The sequence below is a fragment of the Tamandua tetradactyla genome, chromosome 23, assembly GCF_023851605.1.
Source record: "Tamandua tetradactyla isolate mTamTet1 chromosome 23, mTamTet1.pri, whole genome shotgun sequence".
NCBI lineage: Eukaryota > Metazoa > Chordata > Mammalia > Pilosa > Myrmecophagidae > Tamandua > Tamandua tetradactyla.
The window spans coordinates 35672059-35699922 of record NC_135349.1 but is presented as its reverse complement, the minus strand read 5'-3'; the positions used below and the strand labels follow the sequence as shown (position 1 = coordinate 35699922).

The window sequence follows — 27864 nt, the reverse complement described above, 5'->3', positions numbered from 1 at the left end:
GCTGCTGGAATGCAACACACCAGAGATGGATTGGCTTTTAATAAAAAGGGATTTATTTCATTAGTTCTTCAGAGGAAAGGCAGCTAACTTTCATATGAGGTTCTTTCTTACATGAGAAGTCTCAGGGTGCTCTCTGCTAGCCTTATCTCCAGGCCTCTGGGTTCCAACAACTTTCCCTGGTGTGTTTTCTTTCTGCATCTCCAAAGGCCTTGGCTGAGCTGCGAGTGCTGAGATGAGGTATGCTGAGGCACTTGGGCTGTGCTACACTGAGTCTCTCATTTAAGCACCAGCCAATTAAATCAAGCATCATTCATTACAGCAGGGATGCCTCTTAGCCGATTGCAGATGTAATGAGCAACAGATGAGGTTCATGTACCATTCACTCATGTCCACAGCAATAGAACTAAGCACGTTCACCTGGCCAAGTTGACAACTAAATCTAACTACCACACAGTATGATTTCAGATGTCTTGTCTTTTAGATCATTGATTCTTTCTTCTGCCTGTTCACATCTTCTGTTGTATGCCTTTAGTATATTTTTAATATATTTTGTGCTTTTCATCCCCATGATTTCAGTTATATTTCTTTTTATGCTTTCAAATTATTTATGCTCACACATTGTCATCCAATATCCTTTATCTCTTTATCCATATTTTTCTTCATTTCCTTGAATTGATTTAGGAGATTTGTGTGAATATCTTTGGTTAGTTGTTCCAATTTCTGAGTCTCTTCTAAAGTTTTAATTTGTTCCCTTGACTGAGTCATAACTTCCTGTTTCTTAGTATGGCTTTTAATTTTTTGCTTATGTCTTGGCATCTCACTATCTTGATAAGTTACCTCTAAAGGTCTGTTTTTCCCTCTTGCCTAAGGTTTTATTGTTGATTGACTTTGTGTTAAGGCTCTTCTTTGATGCTTGATGTAACTTATTCTGGACGTTTAGACTAGATCATTTTTAACTGTTTAGATTTTCTCAGTTCTTCTTCATCTGATCCTGAAGATTCTTGCCCTGGATATGCAGTGCAGTTTTTAAGACTGCATTTTTTGTGCAATTGTTTCACCTCCAGGTGAGAGCATCCTTTCCTCTTTTCCTTCTCTTGGAATCTTTATCTTTTCTGTCTCTTTTTTGTGAAGAATTTTCCCCCCAGTTTTGATGATTTGTTTACATTCTCTCCCTCACTCAGTGCCCCATTTTCCTCATACTTTTCAATTCTAGAATCCATATTATCTAACAAGTTTATTTAACTCTCTCCTCCCCTTTTCTTTTTCTCAGAGGCTTTTCTGCCTCTGGTTTCTTCCCCATTAGGCTATTCTATCCTAGAAAGTCAGATGAAGGCAATCTAGAAGGGTGGATCACTCCAGAAACGTCTGTTTTGCATTTAGATGTTTCAGGCGACAGAAACTGGATTGGGTTATGATACAACAGCCATTGCCAATAGTTTTTATCGAGGTCTCTGTTTTTTGCCCCTGGAGGCCGTTTTGTATGCAGCACTCCTCAGTGCTCGTGTTCTGCTCTGTGTCTCTGAGGACTTGGGCTCCTGTGCTTGAATATGCATGGGGTTCTAACTTATTTTTTTGAGTTGCTCTATAAGTCTCTATCCATGGTGGAAGGGACCTGGGCCGCTGCCTCAGATGAACTCCAAAGCTGTGCAGGACTAAGTGTAGGGGACAGGAATGGACCAATAGTCTAGAATGGAAATTTCCTACTTGATATTTTTGTTTTACTTTAATAAGAATTTGTGGAATTGGAGAGTTCTTTGCAAGGGATATTTGTCTTTTTATAAACTGATTCACTGGGGACGCTTTTTCAAGGGATGTCTTACTTCACCATGTTGATAACATCATCTCCCCCTATCTTTTTTAATATAGCCTTAATGGGTGTTAAGTATGATTTTTATTGTGATTTTGATTTGCATTTCTCAGATGCCCAATGACTTATTGTTATATGTAGGTTGTTCACAAAATACTATCTTGAGAGGTTCCAATGGCGGCTTAGTAAGGTACGTGCATCTTAGTTCGTCCTCCTCCAAAGCAACTACTAGGTGAACTGAAACAGTGCAGAACAGCTCCCGGGGCTACGGCAGGGAATGGACACACAGAGTACCCGAGTCTGGACTGGCTAGTCTGACTGCGAGACTCGGCTGCGGTGAGATCCCTGAGCGGCGCGCGATTTCCCGAGCAGCGGCAGCTGCGGCGGTCGGAGCTACTCCCTCCCTCCTTCCCGGGCTGGCTGAGAGTCTCGGAGAGGCAAGTTTCCCAAGCTGAGGCGGCCGGTGCCCCTCTTTTGCGGGCGGCTTCGAATCTCGGCTTCGAATCGCTACGAGTCTCGGATCAGAGGGCTATCCAAGCCGCGGTGGCACCCCACCCCCGCGGGCGGCTTCCTGGTCCAGTGGGGAACTCCCCAGGCTGCAGCGGACGGAGACCGACGCCCCTCCCCCGTGGGCGAATTCCTGGTCCGGTGGCGAATTCCCCGGGCCCGCTGCGGCTGGTTACCAGCCACAGGGTCCCCTCAAGCCGCGGCGGCTGACGCCCCCACCACGCGCAGCCCCTGAACCAAGGGAGAGAATTGGATCGGAAAACCCCAGGCCGCTGAGATCGGTGACCAGGGGGGATCCATTCCAAACACTTGAGACAAACGTGTACCACGAGCGCCATCTACTGGGCAGGATAAGAAAAACAGAACCCAGAGATTTCACAGAAAAATCTTACAACCTTGTTGGGTCCGACACGCAGGGAAATCTGACTAAATGCCCAGACGCCAGCAGCAGAAGATAACGGTACACGCTCAGAAGATTGAGAATATGGCCCAGTCAAACGAACAAACCAATAGTTCAAATGAGATACAAGAGCTGAGACAACTAATGCTGGATATACGAACAGAAATGGAAAACCTCTTCAAAAATGAAATCGATAAATTGAGGGAGGACATGAAGAGGACATGGGCTGAACATAAAGAAGAAATAGAAAAACTGAAAAAACAAATCACAGAACTTATGGAAGTAAAGGATAAAGTAGGAAAGATGGAAAAAACAATGGATACCTACAATGATAGATTTAAAGAGACAGAAGATAGAATTAGTGATTTGGAGGATGGAACATCTGAATTCCAAAAAGAAACAGAAACTATCGGGAAAAGAATGGAAAAATTTGAACAGGGTATCAGGGAACTCAAGGACAATATGAACCGCACAAATATACGTGTTATGGGTGTCCCAGAAAGAGAAGAGAAGGGAAAAGGAGGAGAAAAACTAATGGAAGAAATTATCACTGAAAATTTCCCAACTCTTATGAAAGACCTAAAATTACAGATCCAAGAAGTGCAGCGCACTACAAAGAGATTAGACCCAAATAGGCGTTCTCCAAGACACTTACTAGTTAGAATGTCAGAGGTCAAAGAGAAAGAGAGGATCTTGAAAGCAGCAAGAGAAAAACAATCTATCACATACAAGGGAAACCCAATAAGACTGTGTAGATTTCTCAGCAGAAACCATGGAAGCTAGCAGACAGTAGAATGATATATTTAAATTACTAAAAGAGAAAAACTGCCAACCAAGACTTCTATATCCAGCAAAATTATCCTTCAAAAATGAGGGAGAAATTAAAACATTCTCAGACAAAAAGTCACTGAGAGAATTTGTGACCAAGAGACCAGCACTGCAAGAAATACTAAAGGGAGCACTAGAGTCAGATACAAAAAGACAGAAGAGAGAGGTATGGAGAAGAGTGTAGAAAGAAGGAAAATCAGATATGATATATATCATACAAAAGGCAAAATGTTAGAGGAAAATATTATCCAAACAGTAATAACACTAAATGTTAACGGACTGAATTCCCCAATCAAAAGACATAGATTGGCAGAATGGATTAAAAAACAGGATCCTTCTATATGCTGTCTACAGGAAACACATCTTAAACCCAAAGATAAACATAGGTTGAAAGTGAAAGGTTGGGAAAAGATATTTCATGCAAATAACAACCAGAAAAGAGCAGGAGTGGCTATACTAATATCCAACAAATCAGACTTCAAATGTAAAACAGTTAAAAAAGACAAAGAAGGACACTATATACTAATAAAAGGAACAATTAAACAAGAAGACATAACAATCATGAATATTTACGCACCGAAGCAGAATGCCCCAAAATACGTGAGGAATACACTGCAAACACTGAAAAGGGAAATAGACACATACACCATAATAGTTGGAGACTTCAATTCACCACTCTCATCTCATCAGTGGACAGAACATCTAGGCAGAGGATCAATAAAGAAATAGAGAATCTGAATATTACTATAAATGAGCTAGACTTAACAGACATTTATAGGACATTACATCCCACAACAGCAGGATACACCTTTTTCTCAAGTGCTCATGGATCATTCTCAAAGATAGACCATATGCTGGGTCACAAAGCAAGTCTTAACAAATTTGAAAAGATTGAAATCATACACAACACTTTCTCGGATCATAAAGGAATGAAGTTGGAAATCAATAATAGGCGGAGTGCCAGAAAATTCACAAATACGTGGAAGCTCAACAACACACTCTTAAACAACGAGTGGGTCAAAGAAGAAATTGCTAGAGAAATTAGCAAATACCTCGAGGCGAATGAAAATGAAAACACAACATTTCAAAACTTATGGGACGCAGCAAAGGCAGTGCTAAGATGGAAATTTATTGCCCTAAATGCCTATATCAGAAAAGAAGAAAAGGCAAAAATGCAGGAATTAACTGTCCACTTGGAAGAACTGGAGAAAGAACAGCAAACTAATCCCAAAGCAAGCAAAAGGAAAGAAATAACAAAGATTAGAGCAGAAATAAATGAAATTGAGAACATGAAAACAATAGAGAAAATCAATCAGACCAGAAGTTGGTTCTATGAGAAAATCAATAAGATTGATGGGCCCTTAGCAAGATTGACAAAAAGAAGAAGAGAGAGAATGCAAATAAATGAGATCAGAAATGGAAGAGGAGACATAACCACTGACCTCACAGAAATAAAGGAGGTAATAACAGGATACTATGAACAACTTTACGCTAATAAATACAACAATTTAGAGGAAATGGACGGGTTCCTGGAAAGACATGAACAACCAACTTTGACTCAAGAAGACATAGAAGACCTCAACAAACCAATCACAAGTAAAGAAATTGAATTAGTCATTCAAAAGCTTCCTAAAAAGAAAAGTCCAGGACCAGACGGCTTCACATCTGAATTCTGTCAAACATTCCAGAAAGAATTAGTACCAACTCTCCTCAAACTCTTCAAAAAAATCAAGTGGAGGGAAAACTACCTAATTCATTCTGTGAATCCAACATCACCCTCATACCAAAACCAGGCAAAGATATTACAAAAAAAGAAAACTACAGACCAATCTCTCTAATGAATATAGATGCAAAAATCCTCAATAAAATTCTAGCAAATCGTATCCAACAACACATTAAAAGAATTATACATCATGACCAAGTAGGATTCATCCCAGGTATGCAAGGATGGTTCAACATAAGAAAATCAATTAATGTAATACACCATATCAACAAATCAAAGCAGAAAAATCACATGATCATCTCAATTGATGCAGAGAAGGCATTCGACAAGATTCAACATCCTTTCCTGTTGAAAACACTTCAAAAGATAGGAATACAAGGGAACTTCCTTAAAATGATAGAGGGAATATATGAAAAACCCACAGCTAATATCATCCTCAATGGGGAAAAATTGAAAACTTTCCCCCTAAGATCAGGAACAAGACAAGGATGTCCATTATCACCACTATTATTCAACATTGTGTTGGAGGTTCTAGCCAGAGCAATTAGACAAAAAAAAAGAAATACAAGGCATCAGAATTGGAAAGGAAGAAGTAAAACTATCACTGTTTGCAGACGATATGATACTATACGTCGAAAACCCGGAAAAATCCACAACAAAACTACTAGAGCTAATAAATGAGTACAGCAAAGTAGCAGATTACAAGATCAACATTCAAAAATCTGTAGCATTTCTATACACTAGCAATGAACATGCGGAGGGGGAAATCAAGAAACGAATCCCATTTACAATTGCAACTAAAAGAATAAAATACCTAGGAATAAATTTAACTAAAGAGACAAAAAACCTATATAAAGAAAACTACAAAAAACTGCTAAAAGAAATCACAGAAGACCTAAATAGATGGAAGGGCATACCGTGTTCATGGATTGGAAGACTAAATATAGTTAAGATGTCAATCCTACCTAAATTGATTTACAGATTCAATGTTATACCAATCAAAATCCCAACAACTTATTTTTCAGAAATAGAAAAACCAATACGCAAATTTACCTGGAACGGCAGGGTGCCCCGAATTGCTAAAAACATCTTGAGGAAAAAAAACGAAGCTGGAGGTCTTGCACTGCCTGACTTTAAGGCATATTATGAAGCCACAGTGGTCAGAACAGCATGGTATTGGCATAAAGATAGATATATCGACCAATGGAATCGAATAGAGTGCTCAGATGTAGACCCTCTCATCTATGGACATTTGATCTCTGATAAGGCACTCAAGCCAACTCACCTTGGACAGAACAGTCTCTTCAATAAATGGTGCCTAGAGAACTGGATATCCATATGCAAAAGAATGAAAGAAGACCCATATCTCACACCCTACACAAAAGTTAACTCAAAATGGATCAAAGATCTAAACATTAGGTCTAAGACCATGAAACAGAGGAAAATGTAGGGAGATATCTTATGAATCTTACAATTGGAGGCAGTTTTATGGACCTTAAACCTAAAGCAAGAGCACTGAAGAAGGAAATATATAAATGGGAACTCCTGAAAATTAAATACCTTTGTGCATCAAAGAACTTCATCAAGAAAGTAGAAAGACAGCCTACACAATGGGGCACAATATTTGGAAGCGACATATCAGATAAAGATCTAGTATCCAGAATTTATAAAGAGATTGTTCAACTCAACAACAAAAACACAGCCAACCCAATTACAAAATGGGGAAAAGACTTGAATAGACACCTCTCAGAGGAGGAAATACAAATGGCCAAAAGGCACATGAAGAGATGCTCAATGTCCCTGGCCATTAGAGAAATGCAAATCAAAACCACAATGAGATATCATCTCACACCCACCAGAATGGCCATTATCAACAAAACAGAAAATGACAAGTGCTGGAGAGGATGTGGTGAAAGAGGCACACTTATCCACTGTTGGTGGGAATGTCAAATGTTGCAACCACTGTGGAAGGCAGTTTGGCGGTTCCTCAAAAAGCTGAATATAGAATTGCCATACGACCCAGCAATACCATTGCTGGGAATCTACTCAAAGGAATTAAGGGCAAAAACTCAAATGGACATTTGCACACCAATGTTTATAGCAGCGTTATTTACAATTGCAAAGAGATGGAAACAGCCAAAATGTCCATCAACAGACAAGTGGCTAAACAAACTGTGGTATATACATACGATGGAATATTATGCAGCTTTAAGACAGGATAAACTTATGAAGCATGTAATAACGTGGATGGACCTAGAGAACATTATGCTGAGTGAGTCTAGCCAAAAACTAAAAGACAAATACTGTATGGTCCCAATGATGTGAATCAACACTCGAGAATAAACTTGGAATATGTCATTGGTAACAGAGTTCAGCAGGAGTTAGAAACAGGGTAAGATAATGGGTAATTGGAGCTGATGGGATACAGACTGTGCAATAGGACTAGATACAAAAACTCAAAAATGGACAGCACAATAATACCTAATTGTAAAGCAATCATGTTAAAACACTGAATGAAGCTGCATCCGAGCTATAGGTTTTTGTTTTGTTTTGTTTTGTTCTTACTATTATTACTTTTTTTTTCTCTATATTAGCATTCTATATCTTTTTCGGTTATATTGCTAGTTCTTCTAAACCGATGCAAATGTACTAAGAAACGATGATCATGCATCTATGTGATGATGTTAAGAATTACTGATTGCATGTGTAGAATGGTATGATTTCAAAAAAAAAAAAAATGGACAGCAAAATACTACCTAATTGTAATGTAATTATGTTAAAACACTGAATGAAGCTGCATCGGAGCTATAGTTTTTTTTTTGTTTTTTTTTAATTTTTTTTTCTTATATATTTTTGTATTTTTTATTTTCATTTTTATCTTTTCTCTATATTATCATTTTATTTCTTTTTCTGTTGTCTTGCTATTTCTTTTTCTAAATCGATGCATATGTACTAAGAAATGATGATCTTACATCTATGTGATGATATTAAGAATAACTGATTGCATATGTAGAATGGAATGATTTCTAAATGTTGTGTTAGTTAATTTTTTAATTAATAAAAAAATGTAAAAAAAAAACTATCTTAAAATTGTAGAAAAATTTATAACACAACTAAAATTGTTTTGTACCCCAAATTTCCATAAGTCTTCATTGTACCAAATTTCAAAAACAGTGTTTTCAATGTGCAATATTTAGATAGACTTTTGCCTAGGTAAAGTAGTATCCCACTTCTTGGGAAGAAGAATTATCAGATTTATTATTTTATTTATGTGGGCAATTTTCTTTTTTTACAGTTAAAGGCTTTTCTTCAGAAACCGAGTTTGAGAAGTACGTTAAGTATGACATTGAAAAACCTAAGGTGCTGGCTGCCATTGTTTTTGACTCTGACTTCAAAACCAGTAGTGACCCCCTGCCACTTCAGGTAAGAAAGGTATATTGAAAAAAAGAAAGGTGTGTTTAGAGATCTCATAACTGTACTTTTAGAGTCTAGAATTTTAATCAATTAGATATTATGAACCCCTGTTTTATAAGTAATGAAACTTTCTCATCATTCTGCTGTTATATAATAAAGTAAGAATATGAATCCAGATTTGAGTAACTTTAATGCTTGTGCTCTCAAGTGTTACATTATTCTAATAAGGGTGGAACTGTATCTGCCACCCACAAGGACTTATATTATAAAGCAGAATCATGGGACTGGCTGCTCTGAAAAACTGTCTGTATTGTTCTGGGTCTGACACCCACTTGCTGCAGCCAGCTCTGCTATGTGCCACTGCCTTGGACGCTGGCAGCTTATTTGCCAGAGTCCCCAAACTCTAGCTTTCTTTTTAACCCCTTGTGTTAGATCACTGGTGTGCCTCACCAAGTCAGACATATGACTGTGGATACAAGTTCTGAAATCACCACCAAGAACTTAAAGGAGTAGAAGAAAGTTATGGAGGAGGCAAAGAATGGACGAGACACACTTGCTAATGGAAATACTAATGAGAAAAACAGGAAGCAGGAGGCTGACAACAAGACATTAAGAAGAGAAAGAAGGTGGGGAGGAGGAGGAGGAAGAAGAAGAAGGATATGGAGAGAAAGAGGATGTTGATGAAGATGAAGAGGCTGAGGCCATTACAGGCAGATAGGAAGCTGAAGATGATGAGGATGAAGATGCAGGCACCAAAACAGAAGACTGATGAAGATGACTAGACAGAAAAAAAGGAAAAGTTAAACAACAAGAAAAAAAGCCTCCCTGACCTATTCACCCTCCACTTCCCATCTCAGAATCGAAGTGGCCACCTTTGAGTAGAGAGGCATGCCCACTCCCCCATAGGAGGCATTGCCATGTGCATATGATACGTGCTCTCCACCACTCAACCAAAGCCACAATGTGAATGTGCAACTGGGGAGGAAAAAAAGACAAAAATTTCCAAGGCCCTGCTTTTTTTTCTTAAAAAAGGAGACCTCATTTATATTTTTAATTTATATTTTTGTATCCATTATTAAGGGTCAGCCATTTTTAATGATCTCAGATGACCACATCAGCCTTCAGAGCATTTTCTATCCTTCTGACTTCACTTGTGATGTTACTATATTCATTATAAGCTCAAAGGAGCTTATAATGTAAAAAACGAAAAATAGAATCTTATTCCAAGCATTCCAGTAACTTTTTTGTGTATTTACTTAGCTGTATATACTTAGCTATACTGTAAGTACTTGGTTTGAAGGAGATGGTCAAAAAGGCTTTCTTTCTTTTTTTTTCTTTGAAATTTGATATATGAAACAATGTTGTCCAACAATAAGCCAGAAATTTTTTTTGCTGAATTGTTTTAACAAAGCAAAACAGAACCGTGGGAAACTCTGACTACCGAAAACAGTGCTTCTCATTCTGAAACATATAGACATCTGCACAAGTAGAAAGACTTAATGGAATAAAACATATACATCTTCATGAACAGTCAACTAAGCATGAAAATCTCCTTTTTTAATGAAACACAGAATTTAATTTCTTTCATAAATCTCTAGAGAAAAATCATAGGGTCAACCAGTTTGATTCACAATTAGAACATTCGTAGGCACTGAAGAGGAATCTGATTCCTGTAGGTAGGAGAGAGAAGGGCAGTGCTTTAAACTTGGTTTTTCTGTAACAGATCTTATAGACATACTGTCTTGGAAGTGAAGCAATGGAAATAAATGATTGATCCATGATATCTAAACATGGAAGTAATTCCTATTTTTAGGAGATAGGTGCTTATCAGTAGAAAGCAGGATTAAGTAAAACCATTGGTAGGATAGTTATTTATTCTGTCTTTCCATCCTTCCTTGACCCCATTCTTCTGTGCCAACTTCCTTATGTTAATTAACTCAGAACTGTCCATATACTGGTGCAGAATTAGGCTCAAAAAAAAACTTTGGTTCAGAATGTCTTCAATGCAGTTTCAAGCTTTTCTCGAAACTGAGACAAATATTCCTGAAACAAATTTCCTCAGTTTATTTGCCTGGGTGCCTGCTTTCTTTTTTCATAATAAACTTTATGATTTGTTGTGATTTCATGGACAGCACAGACTTTATACTATCCACCAGATTTTCCCTGTCTTATCTGACTTTCTTAACATGATCTTTTGTTTATCCACAGAAGTGCCACAATGATCAAGCTAAACCTCAGATATGATCATGGCACTGTCCTGATCAAAAGACTACAGTGGTTTCCCATTGCCTCAGGTTCACATCCAGAGTCCTTTGCACAATATATATGGTATCAGTGTTCTGGCACCTGGGTACTTCTGTACCATTTCTGCCTCTCCTTTCCATTATTTATTATCCAGCAACATGTAACTGCTAGAAGTTCCCTGCATTCACCATGATATTTCTTCTTTCTGTGCCTTTGATCACATTATTTTCTATAGTATAAGACTGCTACTGTGACCTCCAATTTGAAAACTCTTCTGACCACACTTACCCCTTCCTTTTCTGTCCTTTCATAATAATCCATGCATGTCTATTAGTCAAATTCCATATGGGAACACAGACACTACACAAGTAGAAAAACTTAATGGGACAAAGCAAATGCATCTTCATATGTAAGTATTTCTACAAAGGGATTATAATATAAGGATATATATACACGTGCCTGTTATAAATTTTAGTCACTTTTGAACAATACTGTAGAGGATCTAGCTTGCTTACATGGTCAGGCAAACCAGACTCTTCGAGGGGTATCTGAGCCTGATTGTTGCAATGCATATTCACTGTTATTAGTGGGAAATTAAGCACCAAGAGGTACCCCAGTGAATCCAGCAAGTTTCAGACATTCTTTTGTTTTCATTATATAACAGCCATGCAAGCCCCTCATATTAATCATGGTTAATTTCCCCTTTTATATCATAGCTCTTTTATTTGCTAGTGGACAAGTGTGTGTAGCTCATATATGCAAATGATAATCACAAAAGCTGTGGTGGAAAATTTTCTCTGTTTCCTGTTGGAAATATTCTCCCCACCCAAGGAAACAAGGCCTTTAATCCAGCAGAGTATGAGTTTGTGAAAATAGGAAATGTACATTCCACAAGTAGGTCTCAGAGTGATGATAAGAAGAGCCATCTCTTAGATGAGAGCCATCTCTTAGAAGCCTTGGTTCACATACCCTTATTTTCTAGCTATTGGGGACAGAGTCATATACAGTTATTTTTAACTGCATAGACTATTATCTAGGATAATGCTCAGGGCATTGTCTCCTAGCAGGTGTCTTAGCTAAAACTTAATAGGTCATTCAATTTTTTTTCTCTAAGACCTGTAGCTTCTAAGTGGTGTGGAATATGGTGGAATAAAAGATCTGATAGTCAGATGTCCATTGTTGCACCTACACTATATAAGAGGCCTTTGCCTGAATGTTATGTGTCTACATTCATGCTAGGCTCAAGAAGTGCTCTATTCTACACTGGCAGGTGGGATGCTGTGGCAAGTGTCCTGCCAGGAAATCTTCATTCTTAAGATGAAGGCTTGAGATTCCCCACCCTTACTGGAAGACATTAGACAGGTAACAGAATTGGCAAGCGAGACCCAGCCACAACAAGTGGTCCAAATTGGAAAGTTCTTTGTCTTCATAGGTCTCCCTTCTCTAACCCATTTGGCAACACCAGCAGGGATCAGTGGGAACTACACAGCACTACATGAACTGAGAAACCAAAATAATACCACGAAGGCTCTGTTAAACTATCTTTGGAACTACACAACGCAAATAAAAACCACCTATATGCTACACCTAAATAAGGAGATTCTCTGCTGATAAAAAAGATTGAAATAGGACCCAGAATCTCCTAACATAATAGACAAAATGTACAGGATACAATAGAAAAGTCATATGTCATACCAAGAACCAAGAAAACCACTACTGGAATGAGTAAGTACAATCAGCTGATACCAACACGGCAATGAAACAGATGTTGGAATTATCTGACAAGGATTTTACAGCAACCGATATAAAAGTGTTTCAGCAACAAATTAAAATTCTCTTGAAACAAATGAAAAAATAGAAAATCTCTTCAAAGGAATAGAAGTTAGAAACAATGAAATATAACTGAAAAATACAGTAATAAATTTAGAAATCACTAGATGGTCTTAAGAGTAGAGATTGTAGAGAATAGAATGTTTACTTAGAGAAAGATCAATGGCGTTCACCCAATCTATAGCATGGAGAAAAGAAACTTAAGAAAAAATGAGCAGAGATGCAGAGAATTGTGAAACAAAAACAAAGACCCAACATTTGTAATATATCTAGTGAAAGACATGAATGTACACATCTAAAAAATCCCAATGAACTCCACATAGGGTAAACTCAGATGCACACCAAAATATAGTTAAAGCCAAACTCAAAGGGAGGTTCCTAAAAGTAAGAGGTTAGAAGAGGCTCATATACAAGGGATCCACAACATTAGGTGCCAGTTTTTCATCAGGAACTATGGAGGAAAGAAGGAAGGGGGATGGCATATTTAAAGTGCAGAAAGAAAAAAATGCCAGCCAAAATCCTATACTGGCAAAATTGTCCTTCAAAAATTAGACATAAGATTTTATTTGATAAACAGTAAATACAAGAGTGCGTTACTGTTGGACATGTCCTACAAGAAATGCTAAAGGAAGATCTTGGGTCAAAGGGAAAGAACAATAGATAGTAGCTCAAAGACAGATAAATAAAGATTGCAATTAAAGGTAATGATATGGGTAAATACAAATGTGAGTATTGTAGTTTTGTATATGACTCTACTTTTTATTTCTTTTGTGTTCTAAACTACAAATGCATAAAATAAGTATATTTCTGTATCAAGCACAAAAAATGTTCAACAGGACCAACATAAAGAGGGCAATAGAGGGATATAGGAACAGAGATACTGCTGAACTTGATGTCAGTTCAAATTAGATTGTTATACATTTTTATGTCAATCATAAACCAATGGTAGCCACAAAGAAAGTATGTAAAATATACATAGAAAAGGGTACGAGAACGGGATCAAATTGTTTACAGAATATCAGCTATACATAAAAGAGGGCAGCAGTGAGGTACAAAAAATGTATAAGATGTACAAAAGAAAAATGACAAATGGCTGAAGTTAGTACTGCCTTTTGATAATTACTTTAAATGTAAATACATTAAACTCTCCAAACATAAGACACAGATTGGCAGAATAAATTTAAAAATATGATCCAATTATATGTTGTTTACAAGAGATGCAACATAGAGCCAAAGACATAACTAGGTTGAAAGTTAAAGTATGAAAAAATATTTCATGCAAATATTTCACGCAAATAACCAAAAGAGAGCTGTGCTAATATTGGTTATACTAATACTGATACTGTCTAGTACTAATATTGAACAAAATAGAGTTTAATTTAAACACTGCTACAATAGACTGTAAAGAACATGATATTAATAAAAGAGAAATCTACCAAGAAGATATAGCAAGTATAATGATATATCCATCTAATCAAAGAGCCCCCCAAATACATAAAGCAAAAATTGACAAAATTGAAGGGAGAAATGTTTTACAATAATAGTTTGAGACTTCAATATACTACTTCAATAATGGAAAGAACATCTAGACTGGAAATCAAAAAGGGAATAGAGGACTTGAACAATACTATAAATAAACTAGATCTAACTGCCATATATAGAGCACTCTACCCAACAACAGCAGTCTACACATTCCTCTCAAATGCACATGGTTCATTCTCCAGAACTGGCCATATGTTATGCCACACAAAAAAAGTAACAATAAGTTTTAAAAGATTGAAATCATACAAAACATCTTCTCTAACCATAATAGAATGGTTCTAGAAATCAATAAGAGAAGGAAAACTGGAAAGTTATCAAGCATATGTAAATTAAATAGCACACTCTTAAAATATCAATTGGTTAAATAATCAAAAGGGAAGTCAGGAAATTATCTTAGAGATGAAGAAAAAGGAAAAAGCAATATAACAAATCTTTGAGATGCAGCAAAGCAGTGCTCAAAGGGACAATGCTGTAAATACCTATGATAAAGAAGAAATAATTCAAATGAATAACCTAGTTTCACATCTGGAGGAACTAAGAAAAAATGGCAAACTGAACCTAAATTTAGGAGAAGACATAATAAATATTAGTACAGAGATAAATGGAAAAAAAGGAACAATGGAGAGATTAAATGAAACCAAAAGTTTGTTCTGAGAAAAGAACAATAAAATTGGTAAGCCTTTAGCTACACTAACAAAGACAAAAGACAAGACACAAATAACTAATACAAAAATGAAGAAGGGGGGCTTCCAGGAATATGGCAGACCAGAGTGAAATGAGTTCACTCCTGCTCCATGAAACAAGATAGAAGATGGGGAGAAATGTTCAGTACTGCAGGTCCCAGAGTGCTAGGAGTTCAGCTTGGGTCTCCTGCGTGGTAGCCAGTCATTCTGCCACTGGAGTACCTATGCACCCTGGCCTACCTTATAATAGATCCTTAAGTTGAATTGTATACCCTACGTGAGAGCTGGACCTTGATTTGGCAGAGAATAACTGACATTCAACAAAACTAAGGAAATATAAAACTTGAGAAGAGTGAAGGAAAACAACTTGCATAGTAACTATATCAAGATAATCAAATGTCCAGGATACAACAAAAATCACAAAGCACATGAAGATCCAAGCAGAAATGACCCAGCCAAATGACCAAATCAAAATTTCAGAAGGGATACAGAATATAGAACAACTCCTCAAGGATATTTATAAAGAAATAAAGAATATCAGGAAGACAATAGAAGAGCATAAAGAAGAATTTGGCAGGTTAAATAGAAAAATGGCAGACCTCACATAAAAGAAAGATACAACAGACCAAATAAAAAATGTACTGGAGACACACAATAGCAGATTCAAAGAAGCAAAAGGAAGAATAAGTGAGCTAGAAGGTAGAACAATAGTACTGGAGCATGCAAAAGAACAAATGGCAAGAAAGATGGAAAAAATGCAACTGAATGTTAGGGAAATGATGGACAACAAGAGGCACAAAAATATAAGAATTATCAGTGTCTTAGAAGGAGAAGAGAAGAGTAAAGGGTTGGGAAAGTTAGTTGTAGATAAATTGGAGAAAACGTCCCAACCCTTATAACAGACACAAATATGCACATCAAAGAGGCCCAGCACACTCCAAATAGAGTAACTCTGAACAGGCCCACTCCAAGACACATAGTAATCAGACTGTCAGCTGTTGAAGAGAAACAGAAAGTCCTGGAAGCAGCACAAGAAAAGCGATCTACTACATACAAGGGAAAACACATAATACTGACCTCAGACTACTTAACAGGCACCATGGAAGCAAAAAGACAGTGGTATGATATTTTTAAGATCCTGAATGAAAAAAGGCTTTCAACCAAGAATTCTTTATCCAGTCAAGTTATCCTTCAAAATTGAGGAGGAGATTAAAATTTTCAAAGATAATGAAAGATTGAGAGAACTAGTCAGAAAGAGACCAGCCCTACAAGAAATACTAAAGGGAACTCTGTCAGCTAATAAAAAAAGACAGAAGAAGGAGGTCTGGAAGAGGGTACTGTATTGAAGAATATGAGTAAAGGTAATTTAAAGGAAAAGAGAGAGAGAAGGAAAATACTATACAGATCTGACAAATAAAAACTAAAGGACAAGATGGTAGAATCAAGAATTGTTTTACAGTAATTACTTTGAATGTTAATGTACTAAATTCATGAATTAAAAGATACAGACCAACAGAATGGATTAAAAACCATAATCCTTCTATATGCTGTTTATAAGATACATCTTAGACTCAAGGACAGAGTTAGATTGAAAGTGAAAGGATGGAAAAAGATCTATACAAGCTGTAACCAAAAGAAAGCTGGAGTAGCCTTACTAACATCAGACAAACTAGATTTTCTTTAAAAACTTTTTATTGTGTAGTATAGCATATATACAAAGCAAAGAAATTTTAAAAAGCAATAGTTTTCAGAGCACTCTTCAACAAGTAGTTATAGGGCTGATTGCAGAGTTTGTCATGGGCTACTATATGATTCTCTCAGATTTTTCGTTCTAGCTGTTCCAGAATATAGGGGGCTAGAAGGCTTAAATACTTTAATATCACCACAAATGACTTTTTTTCTTTCTTTTTTGTAAAAAATAACATATATATATATAGTGAGGTGAAGAATTTAGTTCATCCTCCAGAGCAGCTAATAAATACCCAGGAATTGTATGGAACAACTTCTGGGGGGACATCACATCATACACCAGACTGGACACACATCATAAATCAGTCTGGAATGGGTGGAATGACCAAGACCCCACACAGAGCTGTAAGTCTCCCAAGCTGCAGAAGCTGGCACCCTACTCCATGAGCATGGCAGGCTGGTTCACTGAGGGGGAAGGAAACAGACTTTACTAGTAGCAAGGAACTAGCTCAACCAAGCTCCAGTTGTGGAATTGATTAATAAATTCAGACTACTGAAAACAGAACCTAAGCACAGATAAAACGAGTAAGCACTGAAGGAACCAGGTGTTTTCACTCTGTAATAGAGGGGGTGGGGTAGACATAAAAATGAAAAATAAAAGAACAGATTTTTGAGTTGGACAGCACAAAATACTGAAAAAGGGCAAGACCCAAGAAAAGGGGGCACATAGAGCCTGAGGACAGACACATAGACTCACATACCAACTCCAGCTCTTGGTTGGCAAACCCAGAGAACACGGGTCCTGCACTGAAAAATCTTTTTTTTTTAACTTCTTAATGGTTCATTAGATAGAACTAGAAGCATTCTCAGGCTCCAGCACTGTCCCAGGCAAGGGCGGAATTAAGGCATGCCTGAGAGACAAAGTAAATAGTGAGATGGAAGGGGCAATTCCCTAAAGGCTCTATCTTCCTCAAGAAAAGGGGGGCAGGGCCCAGTGCAAGTGAGGGCCTGCCTTCAGAGGAGGAAAATAGAAGCAATCAAAGCCTGCCTGCTACCTCAGCCTCTGTCCTAACCACAGCACTGGTAGGAAGAGGCTGCTGAAATTAAAGGCATTACCTTATGCTGGTGGGAAGCTGCAGTCAGACTAGCACCACATGCTGGGCAGGATAGGAAAAGCACAGAGTCTAGAGGTTTCATAGGAAAGTCTGTCAACCTGCTGGATCTCACCCTCAAGGAAATTTGATGCTGGTTATTCTCTCCTCCTGAGACATGGGCCTATCTGGTCTGGGAAAATCTGGCTGGAGTCAATAATATCTGAGGAAATCCTCCTCAAAAAAGGGCCCTATATAGGCAGGGCCAGAAACAGAAAAACAGGAGCTGAAAATTTATGATCAGTTAAACAGAACCTATGCTAGAGGTCTAGAATAAGTTGAACTGAAAGCCAAAGAACAGGGAGAAAACAAAGCCATCCAACAAGAAAACCCTAGGTAAAAGATAGAAAAAGCCTTGGAAATAAACTAATTAAGGAAATCAAATGCCTAGACACCAGCAAAAACTAATGAGTCATACTAGGAAAATCAAAGATATAGCCTAGTCAAAGGAACAAACCAATATTTCAAATAAGATACAGGAGTTCAAACAATTTTTCAGACAATGTAAAAGGTGTTTTTTTTTGCATTGGCAGAAGAAAGGATTAATGAACTAGAGGACTGGACATCTGAAATCTGAAACAGAAAAGAAAATATAGGGAAAAGAATAGAAAAATATGAGCAGGGACTCACGGAATTGAATGACAACATGAAGCACATGAATATACGTGTTATGGGTGTCTCAGAAGGAGAAGAAAAGGGAAAGGGAGCATAAAAACTAGTGGAGTATATAAACTCTGAAAATTTCCCATCTCTTATGAGAGACATAAAGTTACAGATCCAAGAAGTGCAGTGTGTACCCCCAAACAGAATAGATCCAAATAGAACTACTCCAAGACACTTACTAATCAGATTCTCAAATGTCTAAAACAAAGAGAGAATTTTGAAAGCAGCAAGAGAAAAGCAATCCATCACATGCAAGGGAAGCTTGATAAGACTATGTGTGGATTTCTCAGCAGAAACCATGGAAGCAAGGAGGCAGTGGTATGATATATTTAAGATTCTGAAACACAAAAACTGCTAACCAAGAATCCTATACCCAGCAAAACGCCTTCAAAAATGAGGGGGAGGTTAAAATATTTTCAGACAGTCACTGAGAAAATTTGTGACTAAGAGACTAACTCTACAAGAAGTGCTAAACAGAGCACTATAGGTAAAGAGGAAAAGACCGAGAGAAAGGTCTAGAGAAAAGGTAGAAATGAAGATTAACAAAAGGTAAAAAGAGGAAAAAAATTAGATATGGCATATAAAATCCAGATGAACAAAAGGTAAAGCAGTTCATCACCACTACACCAGTCTTCTAAAAAATGCTAAAGGTAGTTTTCTATGTTGAAAAGAAAGAACGCTAGACAATGGATTGAAGCTGTGTGAAGAAATACAGATCTCTGGTAAAGGTAATAACATGAATATAAATATAAGTGCCAGTATTATTGTATTTTTTATTTGTAACCCCACTTTTTACTTCCTATAAAAGGCAAATGCATAAAATGTAATCAGAAATCACCGGTTTGGGAGTCATCATTTATAAATGTTTGTAAAAAGAAATGCCTAAAGGAGGAGGGTTGTAGGAACATAGTTTATGTTATTAAAATTAGGTTGGTACAAAACAGATGAAGTTGTTATAGATTAAGGATGTTAAATTTAAATCCCATGATAACCACAAAGAAAATATTAGAGGATATATAAACTCATAGAGACAGAAAGTAGAGTTCAGGTTGCCAGGAACAGGGAGCAAGAATGTAGAGTTAATAAATAATGTTGTAGGGTTTCTGTTTGGAGTGATGGGAAGGTTCTAGTGATAGACAGTTGTGAGGTTACTGCAACATTGTGAATGTGACTAGTCCCACTGAATGGTGTGCTTGGGAACAGGTGGGTTGGGAAAGTTTATGTTGCCTATCTATTGTCACAGTTAATAAAAAAAGAAATGGCAAATAAAGAGAAAATGCCTATTAAAGGTAATATGTGTGCATGATCTAATAATGAAGAAGAAAAGGCCCAAAAGGACATTATTGGGATATATGGAAAATAGACTGTAAGCTTTATATCAATGTTAAATTTCTTGAACTTGATAACTGCACTTAAATGGTTATATTAGTGAATATCTTTGTTCTTAGGCTTCCTCTATGAGCTTCTGTAGACCCTCTTAACTTATCTGGGGCTTTTCTCTCTGTGCTTCTGTTAATTTCATCTCTTATAAATGTTCTACTAAGGGGATTAAGACCTACTATGGGGGCAGGACTCAACTGAAATAATCTAAACAAAAGGTCCCACATATAATAGGTCTACACTCACAGGAATGGATTAAAAGAACATGGTCTTTTCTAGGGAACATAACAGCTTCAAACTGCAACATTGGAGGTCCCACGCTTCTCAATGTCTACACTTACGACAATATTATAAGTATTCCAAATAGTGTGGTACTGACATAAAGATAGATATTTAGACCAGTGGAATAAAAATTACAGTCCAGAAATGAACCCAACCGTTATTTGCCATGTGATTTTTGATGAGGGTGCCAAGATGGAGAAAGAGTAGTCTCTTCAACAGGGGACTTTTATGCTGGGAATTCTGGATGTCCATATGCAGAAGGTTGAAGTTGGACCCTTACCACACACTGTATACAAAAATAAACTAAATGAGGACTTTGGGAAGATGATGGAATAGAATAGGTTGAGTTCATCCCTACCACAAACAACAGCTAGAGGAAGACCCAGAGAGTGATTCCAGGGTGTAAGTGACCTGGGCAGGTCTTCTACACCACATAGGGAGGCTATGGATGAAAAAAAAAAAAACAGAAGAATTGAGATGCAGAGAACTGAAGACTGGCTAGCTAGTACGAACAACGTAGTGCATCCATTTCCAGAAGGAGGCCTGGAGCTGTCAGGAATGCATGGACAGGGAGATGGGGACAAAGAAGTAAGTCAAGCCATGATCCTTGACACAGCTTGTGACTTCCAGATCAGGATGGCGGCTTAACAATGTGCACATTTTAGTTCGTCCTCCAGAACAACTACTAAATAACCAGAAACAGTACAGAACAGCTCCTGGGGCCACGTCAGTGACCAGACACACAGTGTACCCCAGTCTGGACCAGCTGGACCAGCTGTGAGCCCCCCCAGAATCATGAGTTCCCAAAGCTGCAGCAGCCAGCGCCCCTCCCCCATAGGCTGCTTCCCAGAGGGGAAAGGAAAGAGACTTTACCAGCAGCGGGGACTGAGCCCAACCAAACACCAATTGTGGAATTAATTAACAAATTCTGACTACTAAAAATCAGCCCCCAACTCAGGTGAACCTGGTCAAAGCCAAGGGCACTCATTTTTGCCCCAGTGCCAAGGGGGCAGGGCTGACAGAAAAAGAAAAAACAAAAAAGAAGGAAACAGTGGTTTTTGTGGCTGTGTTTCTACAAAGGCTTCACTGCCTTTGGATATAGTGGCAGGACTTCTCAGGCTGCAAATGCCCCAGGCATAGGCAGAAGCGAGCTCGTTTATGGGCTTGTCTGGAGCCTGTGCCTTCCCCAGAGGAGGGGTGAAGCCCAACTCAGGTGGAATCCCTCCCTCAAGGAATTCAGACCCCCAGGGTTTGGAAATTTGAAGCCATCAAAACCAGCCTACAACCTCTCCTCTGTCTCCACCATGCCCCCAGCAGGGAGAGTGTGCCAAAGTTAAAGGTACCACACCATCTTACTCTGGTGGGATCTGCAGGCAGACAAGCACCACATACTGCGCAGGATAAGAAAAACAGAGTCCATAGACTTCACAGGAATGTTTTTTAACCTGCTGGGTCTCACCGTCAGAGAAAACTGATGCAGGTGACTCTTTCCTCCTGATAGGAAGCCAGTTTGGGAAAATCCAGCTGGGGTCTATAATACCTAAGTAGACCCTCCTAAGGGTGGGGGGGGGGGGGAGAAGGCACCATAAAAGCAGGGCAAGAAACAAGAAAACAAAAACTGAAAAATTCTCCTCTGTTAAACAAAACTTAAGGTAGAGGTCCAGATAAAGCTGAACTGAATGTCAAAGAACAGATAGACAACAAATTCATCCAACAAGAAAACCCTAGGTAAAAGAAGTGAAAGCAATCTCCAGAATAAACTAATTAAGGTAATTAAATGCCTAGATGCCAGCAAAAAATAACAAATCACACTAGGAAAATTGAAGGTATGGCCCAAAGGAACAAACCAACAATTCAAAGGACATACATGAGCTGAAACAATTAATTCCGAATATACGAGCAGACATGGAAAACCTCATGAAAAACGAAATCAGTGAATTGAGGGAGGATATAAAGAAGGCAAGGAATGAACAAAAAAGAAGAAATTGAAAGTCTGAAAAAACAAATCACAGAACTTATGGAAATGAAAGGCAAGGTAGAAGAGATGACAAAAACAATGGAAACTTACAATGGTAGATTTCGAGAGACAGAACATAAGATTTCTGAACTGGAGGACAGAACATCTGAAATCCGACAAGAAAAAGAAAATAATAGGGAAAAAATGGAAAAATATGAGCAAGGACTCAGGGAATTGAAAGACAAAATGAAGCACATGAATATACGTGTTGTGGGTATCCCAGAAGGAGAAAAGAAGGGAAAAGGAGGAGAAAAACTAATAGAGGAAATTATCACTGAAAATTTCCCAACTCTTATGAAAGACTTAAAATTACAGATCCAAGAAATGCAGCATACTCCAAAGAGAATAGATCCAAATAGACATACTCCAAGACATTTACTAATCATAATGTCAGAGGTCAAAGGAAAAGAGAGAATCTTGAAAGCAGCAAGAGAAAAGCAATCTATCACATACAGGGGAAACCCAATAAGACTATGCGTAGATTTCTCAGCAGAAACCATGGAGGTGAGAAGACGTGGGATGATATATTTAAATTATTAAAAGAGGAAAACTGCCAACCAAGAATTCTACATCCAGCAAAACTGTCCTTCAAAAATGAAGGAGAAATTAAAACATTTTCACACAAAAAGTCACTGACAGAATTTGTGACCAAGAGACCAGTTCTGCAAGAAATACTAAAGGGAGCACTAGAGACAGATATGAAGACAAAAGAGAGAGGTGTGGAGAAGAGTGTAGAAAGAAAGACTATGAGTAAAGGTAAAAAGAATGAAAATTAGATATGACATATAAAATCCAAAAGGCAAAATAGTAGAAGAAAATACTACCCGTGCAATGATACTGAATGTTAATGGAGTAAACTCCCCAATCAAAAGACATAGACTGGCCAAATGGTTTAAAAAACAGGACCCATCTACATGCTGTCTCTACTCAAAGGACACGAGGGCAAGGACACAAACGGACATTTGCACACCAATGGTTATAGCAGCTTTATTTACAATTACCAAGAGATGGAAATAGCCAAAATGTCCATCAACAGACGGTTGGCTAAACAAACTGTGGCATATACATAAGATGGAATATTATGCAGCTGTAAGACAGAATAAAGTTATGAAGTATGTAACAATATGGATGGACCTTAAGGACATTATGCTGAGTGTGATTAGCCAGAAACAAAAGGACAAATACTGTATGGTCTCACTGATATGAACTGACATTAGTGAATAAACTTGGAATATTTTGTTGGTAATAGAGACCATCAGAACATAGAAACAGGGTAAGATATTGGGTAATTAGAGCTGAAGAGATACAGATTTTGCAACAGGACTGAATATAAAAACTCAGAAATGGACAGCACAGTATTACCTAACTGTAATACAATTATGTTAAAACACTGAATAAAGCTGCATGTGAGAATGATAGAGGGAGGAGGGCTGGGGGCATAAATGTAATCACAAAGAAAGATAGGTGATAAAGATTGAGATGGTATAATCTAGGAATTCCTAGAGTGTATAATGATAGTGACTAAATGTACAAATTAAAAAAAATGTTTTTGCATGAGGAAGAACAAAAGAATGTCTACTGCAGTGTGCTGAAAATAGATGGTAATTAATATTTTAAAATTTCAACTTATGTGTGGGACTAAAGCAAAAAATGTTTATTTGGTACAAATTTAAATTTTGACTAGTACATCTCCTAATATAACTTGTGTAGATAGTTGGTTGAACACCTTATGTACATGGAACTTTGGGTAGAAAATGAGATTTTGTTGGTTTGTCCAGGTGATGCCCTGATGAATCCCAGAGTGATTTGATCAGTGAGTGGAAAAGTATTTGCAAAGTCCCCTTTGGGGACCAGTGAGAACGGGGGAAAACTCAATTTCCCCAAGTTGATTTCTTGATATTCTTACAAGCAGTGTGGACAACCAAAGCTATAGGCTGAGCCCCCAGTCTTGGGGTTTGTTCATATGAAACTTAACCCCACAGGGGATAGGTCAAGCCTACTTAAAATTAGGCCTAAGAGTCACCCCGAAGAGAACCTCTTTTGTTGCTCAGATGTGGCCTCTTTCTCCAGCCAACACAGCAAGCAAACTCACCACCTTCCCCCTGTCTACGTGGGACATGACTCCCAGGGGTGTGGGTCTTCCTGGCAACATGGGACAGAAATCCCAGAATGAGCTGAGATTCAGCATCAAGGGATTGAGAAAAACTCTAGAATGAGCTGAGACCCAGCATCAAGGGATTGAGAAAACCTTCTCAACCAAAAGGGGGAAGAGTGAAATGAGACAAAGTGTCAATGGCTGAGAGATTCCAAACAGAGTCAAGAGGTTATCCTGGAGGTTATTCTTATGCATTAAGTAGATATCACCTTGTTATTCAAGATGTAATGGAGAGGCTGGAGGGAACTGCCTGAAAATGTAGAGCTGTGTTCCAGTAACCATGTTTCTTAATGCTGACTATATAATGATATAGCTTTCACAGTGTGACTGTGTGATTGTGAAAACCTTGTGTCTGATGCTCCTTTTTTCTACCTTGTGAAGAGATGAGTAGAACATATGGAATAAAAATAAATAATAGGGGGAACAAATGTTAAAATAAATTTAGTTTGAAATGCTAGTGATCAATGAAAGAGGGGGTAAGGGGTATGGTATGTAAAAAATTTTTTTTTCTGTTTTCATTTTATTTTTCTGTTGTCTTTTTATTTCTTTTTCTGAATTAATGCAAATGTTCTGGGAAATGATCATGATGATGAATATGCAAATATATGATATTGTGAATTGCTGAGTGTATGTGTAGAGCGGAATGAGCATGTGTTAGGAATGTTTGTGTTTCTTTCTTGTAATTTTTTTAATAAAAAATTTTTTTTAAAAGAATGAAGTGGGAGAAATAACACTCCCCAATTTTAAAACTTATTAAAAAGCCACAGTGGTCAATACAGCACGGTACTGGCACAAAGATAAAAGTATTGACCAATGGAATTGAATCGAGAGTGCAGAAATAGACCACCAAATCTGTGGTCAACTGATGTTCGACAAGGCTCCCAAATCCACTGAACTGGGACAAACAGTCTTTACAATAAATGGGCATGGAAAAATGGGATTTCAGTATCCAAAAGGATGAAAGAGGACCCTTACCTTACATACTATACAAAAGTCAACTCAAGTTGAATCAAACATCTAAACATAAAGCTCCTAGAAGAAAATGTAGGGAAATGTCTTCAAGACCTAATAATAGGAGGTAGCTTCCTAAGCTTTGCACCCAAAGCACAAACAGCAAAAGAAAAAACAGATAAATGGGAACTCCTCAAAATCAAATGTGTCTGCACCTCAAAAACTCTGTTAAAAAAGTGAAGCAGCAGTCAATCCAAAAGGAGAAAACATTTGGAAATCACACATCAGATATCTTGTTTGATACCTTGTATTCATAAAGAAATCATACAACTCAACAACAAAAGAACAAACAACCCAATTATAAAGTGAGCTAATGCCATGAATAGACATTCTTCTGAAGAGCAAAAAGAGAAAACCACATGAAGAGATGCTCATTCTCACTAGCTATAAGGGAAATTCAGATCAAGACTACCTAATGAGATACCATCTCACACCTATAAGAATGGCTGCTATTAAACAGGAAACTACAAATGTTGGAGAAGATGTAGAGAAATGGGACACTTATGCACTGCTGATGGGAATGTATAATGGTACAGCTGCTAAGGAAGACAGTCTGGTGGTTCTTCAGAAAACTAAATATTGAGTTGTCCTATGACCCAGCAATAGCACTACTTGGTATATACCCAGAAGAACTGAAAGCAGTGACACAGGGATTTGCACACCAATGTTCATAGCAGCACTATTCATAATCACTAAAATATGGAAACAATACAAGTACCCATCAATGGACAAGCAGATTAACAAAATGTGGTATATACCTATGAAGGACTGTTATGCAGCAGTAAGACAAAATGATGTCCTGAACCACATGACAAGATAGATGATTCTTGAGGCCATAATGCTGAGTGAAATAAGCTAGACACAGAAGGACACATACTGTATGATTCCACTTTTGTTACCATGGTAAAGGTAAACCAGAGGCATATAATACAGAATATAGGAGACCTAGAGATAGACAGAAGCTTAAGATGGGTGAACAGTTTGCTGATAAGGTTGAGCTTAATTGTAAGTGAATAGACAGAAGTGAAGGCAGTTCACTAGTGGGTCTATAAGTAATATTACCATATTGAAGGTGAACGTAATTGAAAGGGATTGTATAGACTCATGTGTCTCACCAAGTAAACTACAAATGTAAATTCTTGGATGAACTACTGCAGGGCAAAAAGTGAAATAAAAATAAACTAAATGGATCAAGGACTTAAACATAAGATCCGAACCATAAAACTCTTAGAAGTAAATGCAGAGTGAAAGCTTCATAACCTTGGAATTAACAGTGATATCTTAGATATAACACCAAAAGCACAAGCTACCAAAGAATAAAATTATAAAATGTACTTTATCATATTTAAATTTTTGTGTGTCAAAACACATTATCAAGAAAGTGAAAAGACAACCTACAAAATGGGAGAAAAGAATTGCTGACCATATATCTGAGAAGGGTTTACTATCCAAAACATATAAAGAACTGCTACAACTCAACAATAAAAAGACAACCTACCCAAGCAAAGTACTTGAATAAGCACTTGTTCAAAGAAGATATACAAATGTCCACTAACACATGGAAACATGCTTAATATCATTGATCATCGGGGAAATGCAAATCAAAACCACAAGATACCAGTTTATGCCTACTAAATTGCTAAATGTGTTGGCCAGGATGTGGAGAAATTGGAACGCATGTCCATTGTTAGTGGTATTGTATAATGGTACAGCCACTGTGGAAATCAGTTTGGCAGGTCTTCAAAAAGTTGAGCATAATTCCTATGTATAATTCTGTGCAACCAGATAATCTTACTTCTAGGTATATATCCAATAAAGCTGGAACTTGAACACATATATGTACACCAGTTTTCATAAAAGCATTCCCAATAGCCTAAGCTGAAAGCAACCCAATTGCCCATCAGCAGAAGAGTGTATAAACAAAATGTGGTATGTATATACAATGGACTATTATTTATCCATAGAAAGGAATCCATTCCTCATGGATCAACTTTGAAGACTTCTTACTGAGTGAAATAAGCCAAGAACAACGGACAGTGTATGATTTCACCAATATGAAATACCTAGAATAAAGAATTCATAGAGAAAAAGTCGATTACAGGTAACCAGTGACCAAAGATGGGGAAAAAGCAGGGTAATGGGGTATTATTACATATGGGTGCAGAGTTTCTGTTTGAGGTGATGAAAAAATCTGGGTATTCAAAGTTGGTAGTGATAGCACAATATTGCAAATGTAGTTCCTACCACTTAAATTATATACTTGAAAGTGCTTAAAATGGAAATTTTTAGTTGCATGTATGTTACTACAATAAAGAGTTCAAAATAAATAAAACATCTGAAAATGTGGGGGAAAGGAAAAGAAACATTGCTGAGTAAAAGTAGCCTTATACAAAAGAGTACAATATTATGTGATTCCATTCATATGAACTTATAGAACAGTCCAAATAATCTTTTTGTGAAATTGGCCAAATGATGTATCTCAGGTGATGTGGTTGGATTAACTGGAAATTGCATCAAAGAACTCTCTGGGGGTGAGGA

At 37.5% G+C, this 27864-nt stretch overlaps 1 protein-coding gene across 6 annotated transcripts in view; it reads left to right on the top strand.

Moving 5' to 3' along the window:
• LOC143667399 (phospholipid-transporting ATPase ABCA3-like) overlaps nucleotides 1-27864 on the top strand; it is a 324917-nt gene that overhangs the window by 16135 nt on the left and 280918 nt on the right. For all 6 annotated transcript variants that reach the window (XM_077141587.1, XM_077141586.1, XM_077141582.1 and 3 more), the window contains exon 4: nucleotides 8561-8688. In XM_077141587.1, coding sequence (XP_076997702.1) covers nucleotides 8561-8688 — 128 coding nt within the window. The remainder of the gene's footprint in view (nucleotides 1-8560; nucleotides 8689-27864) is intronic.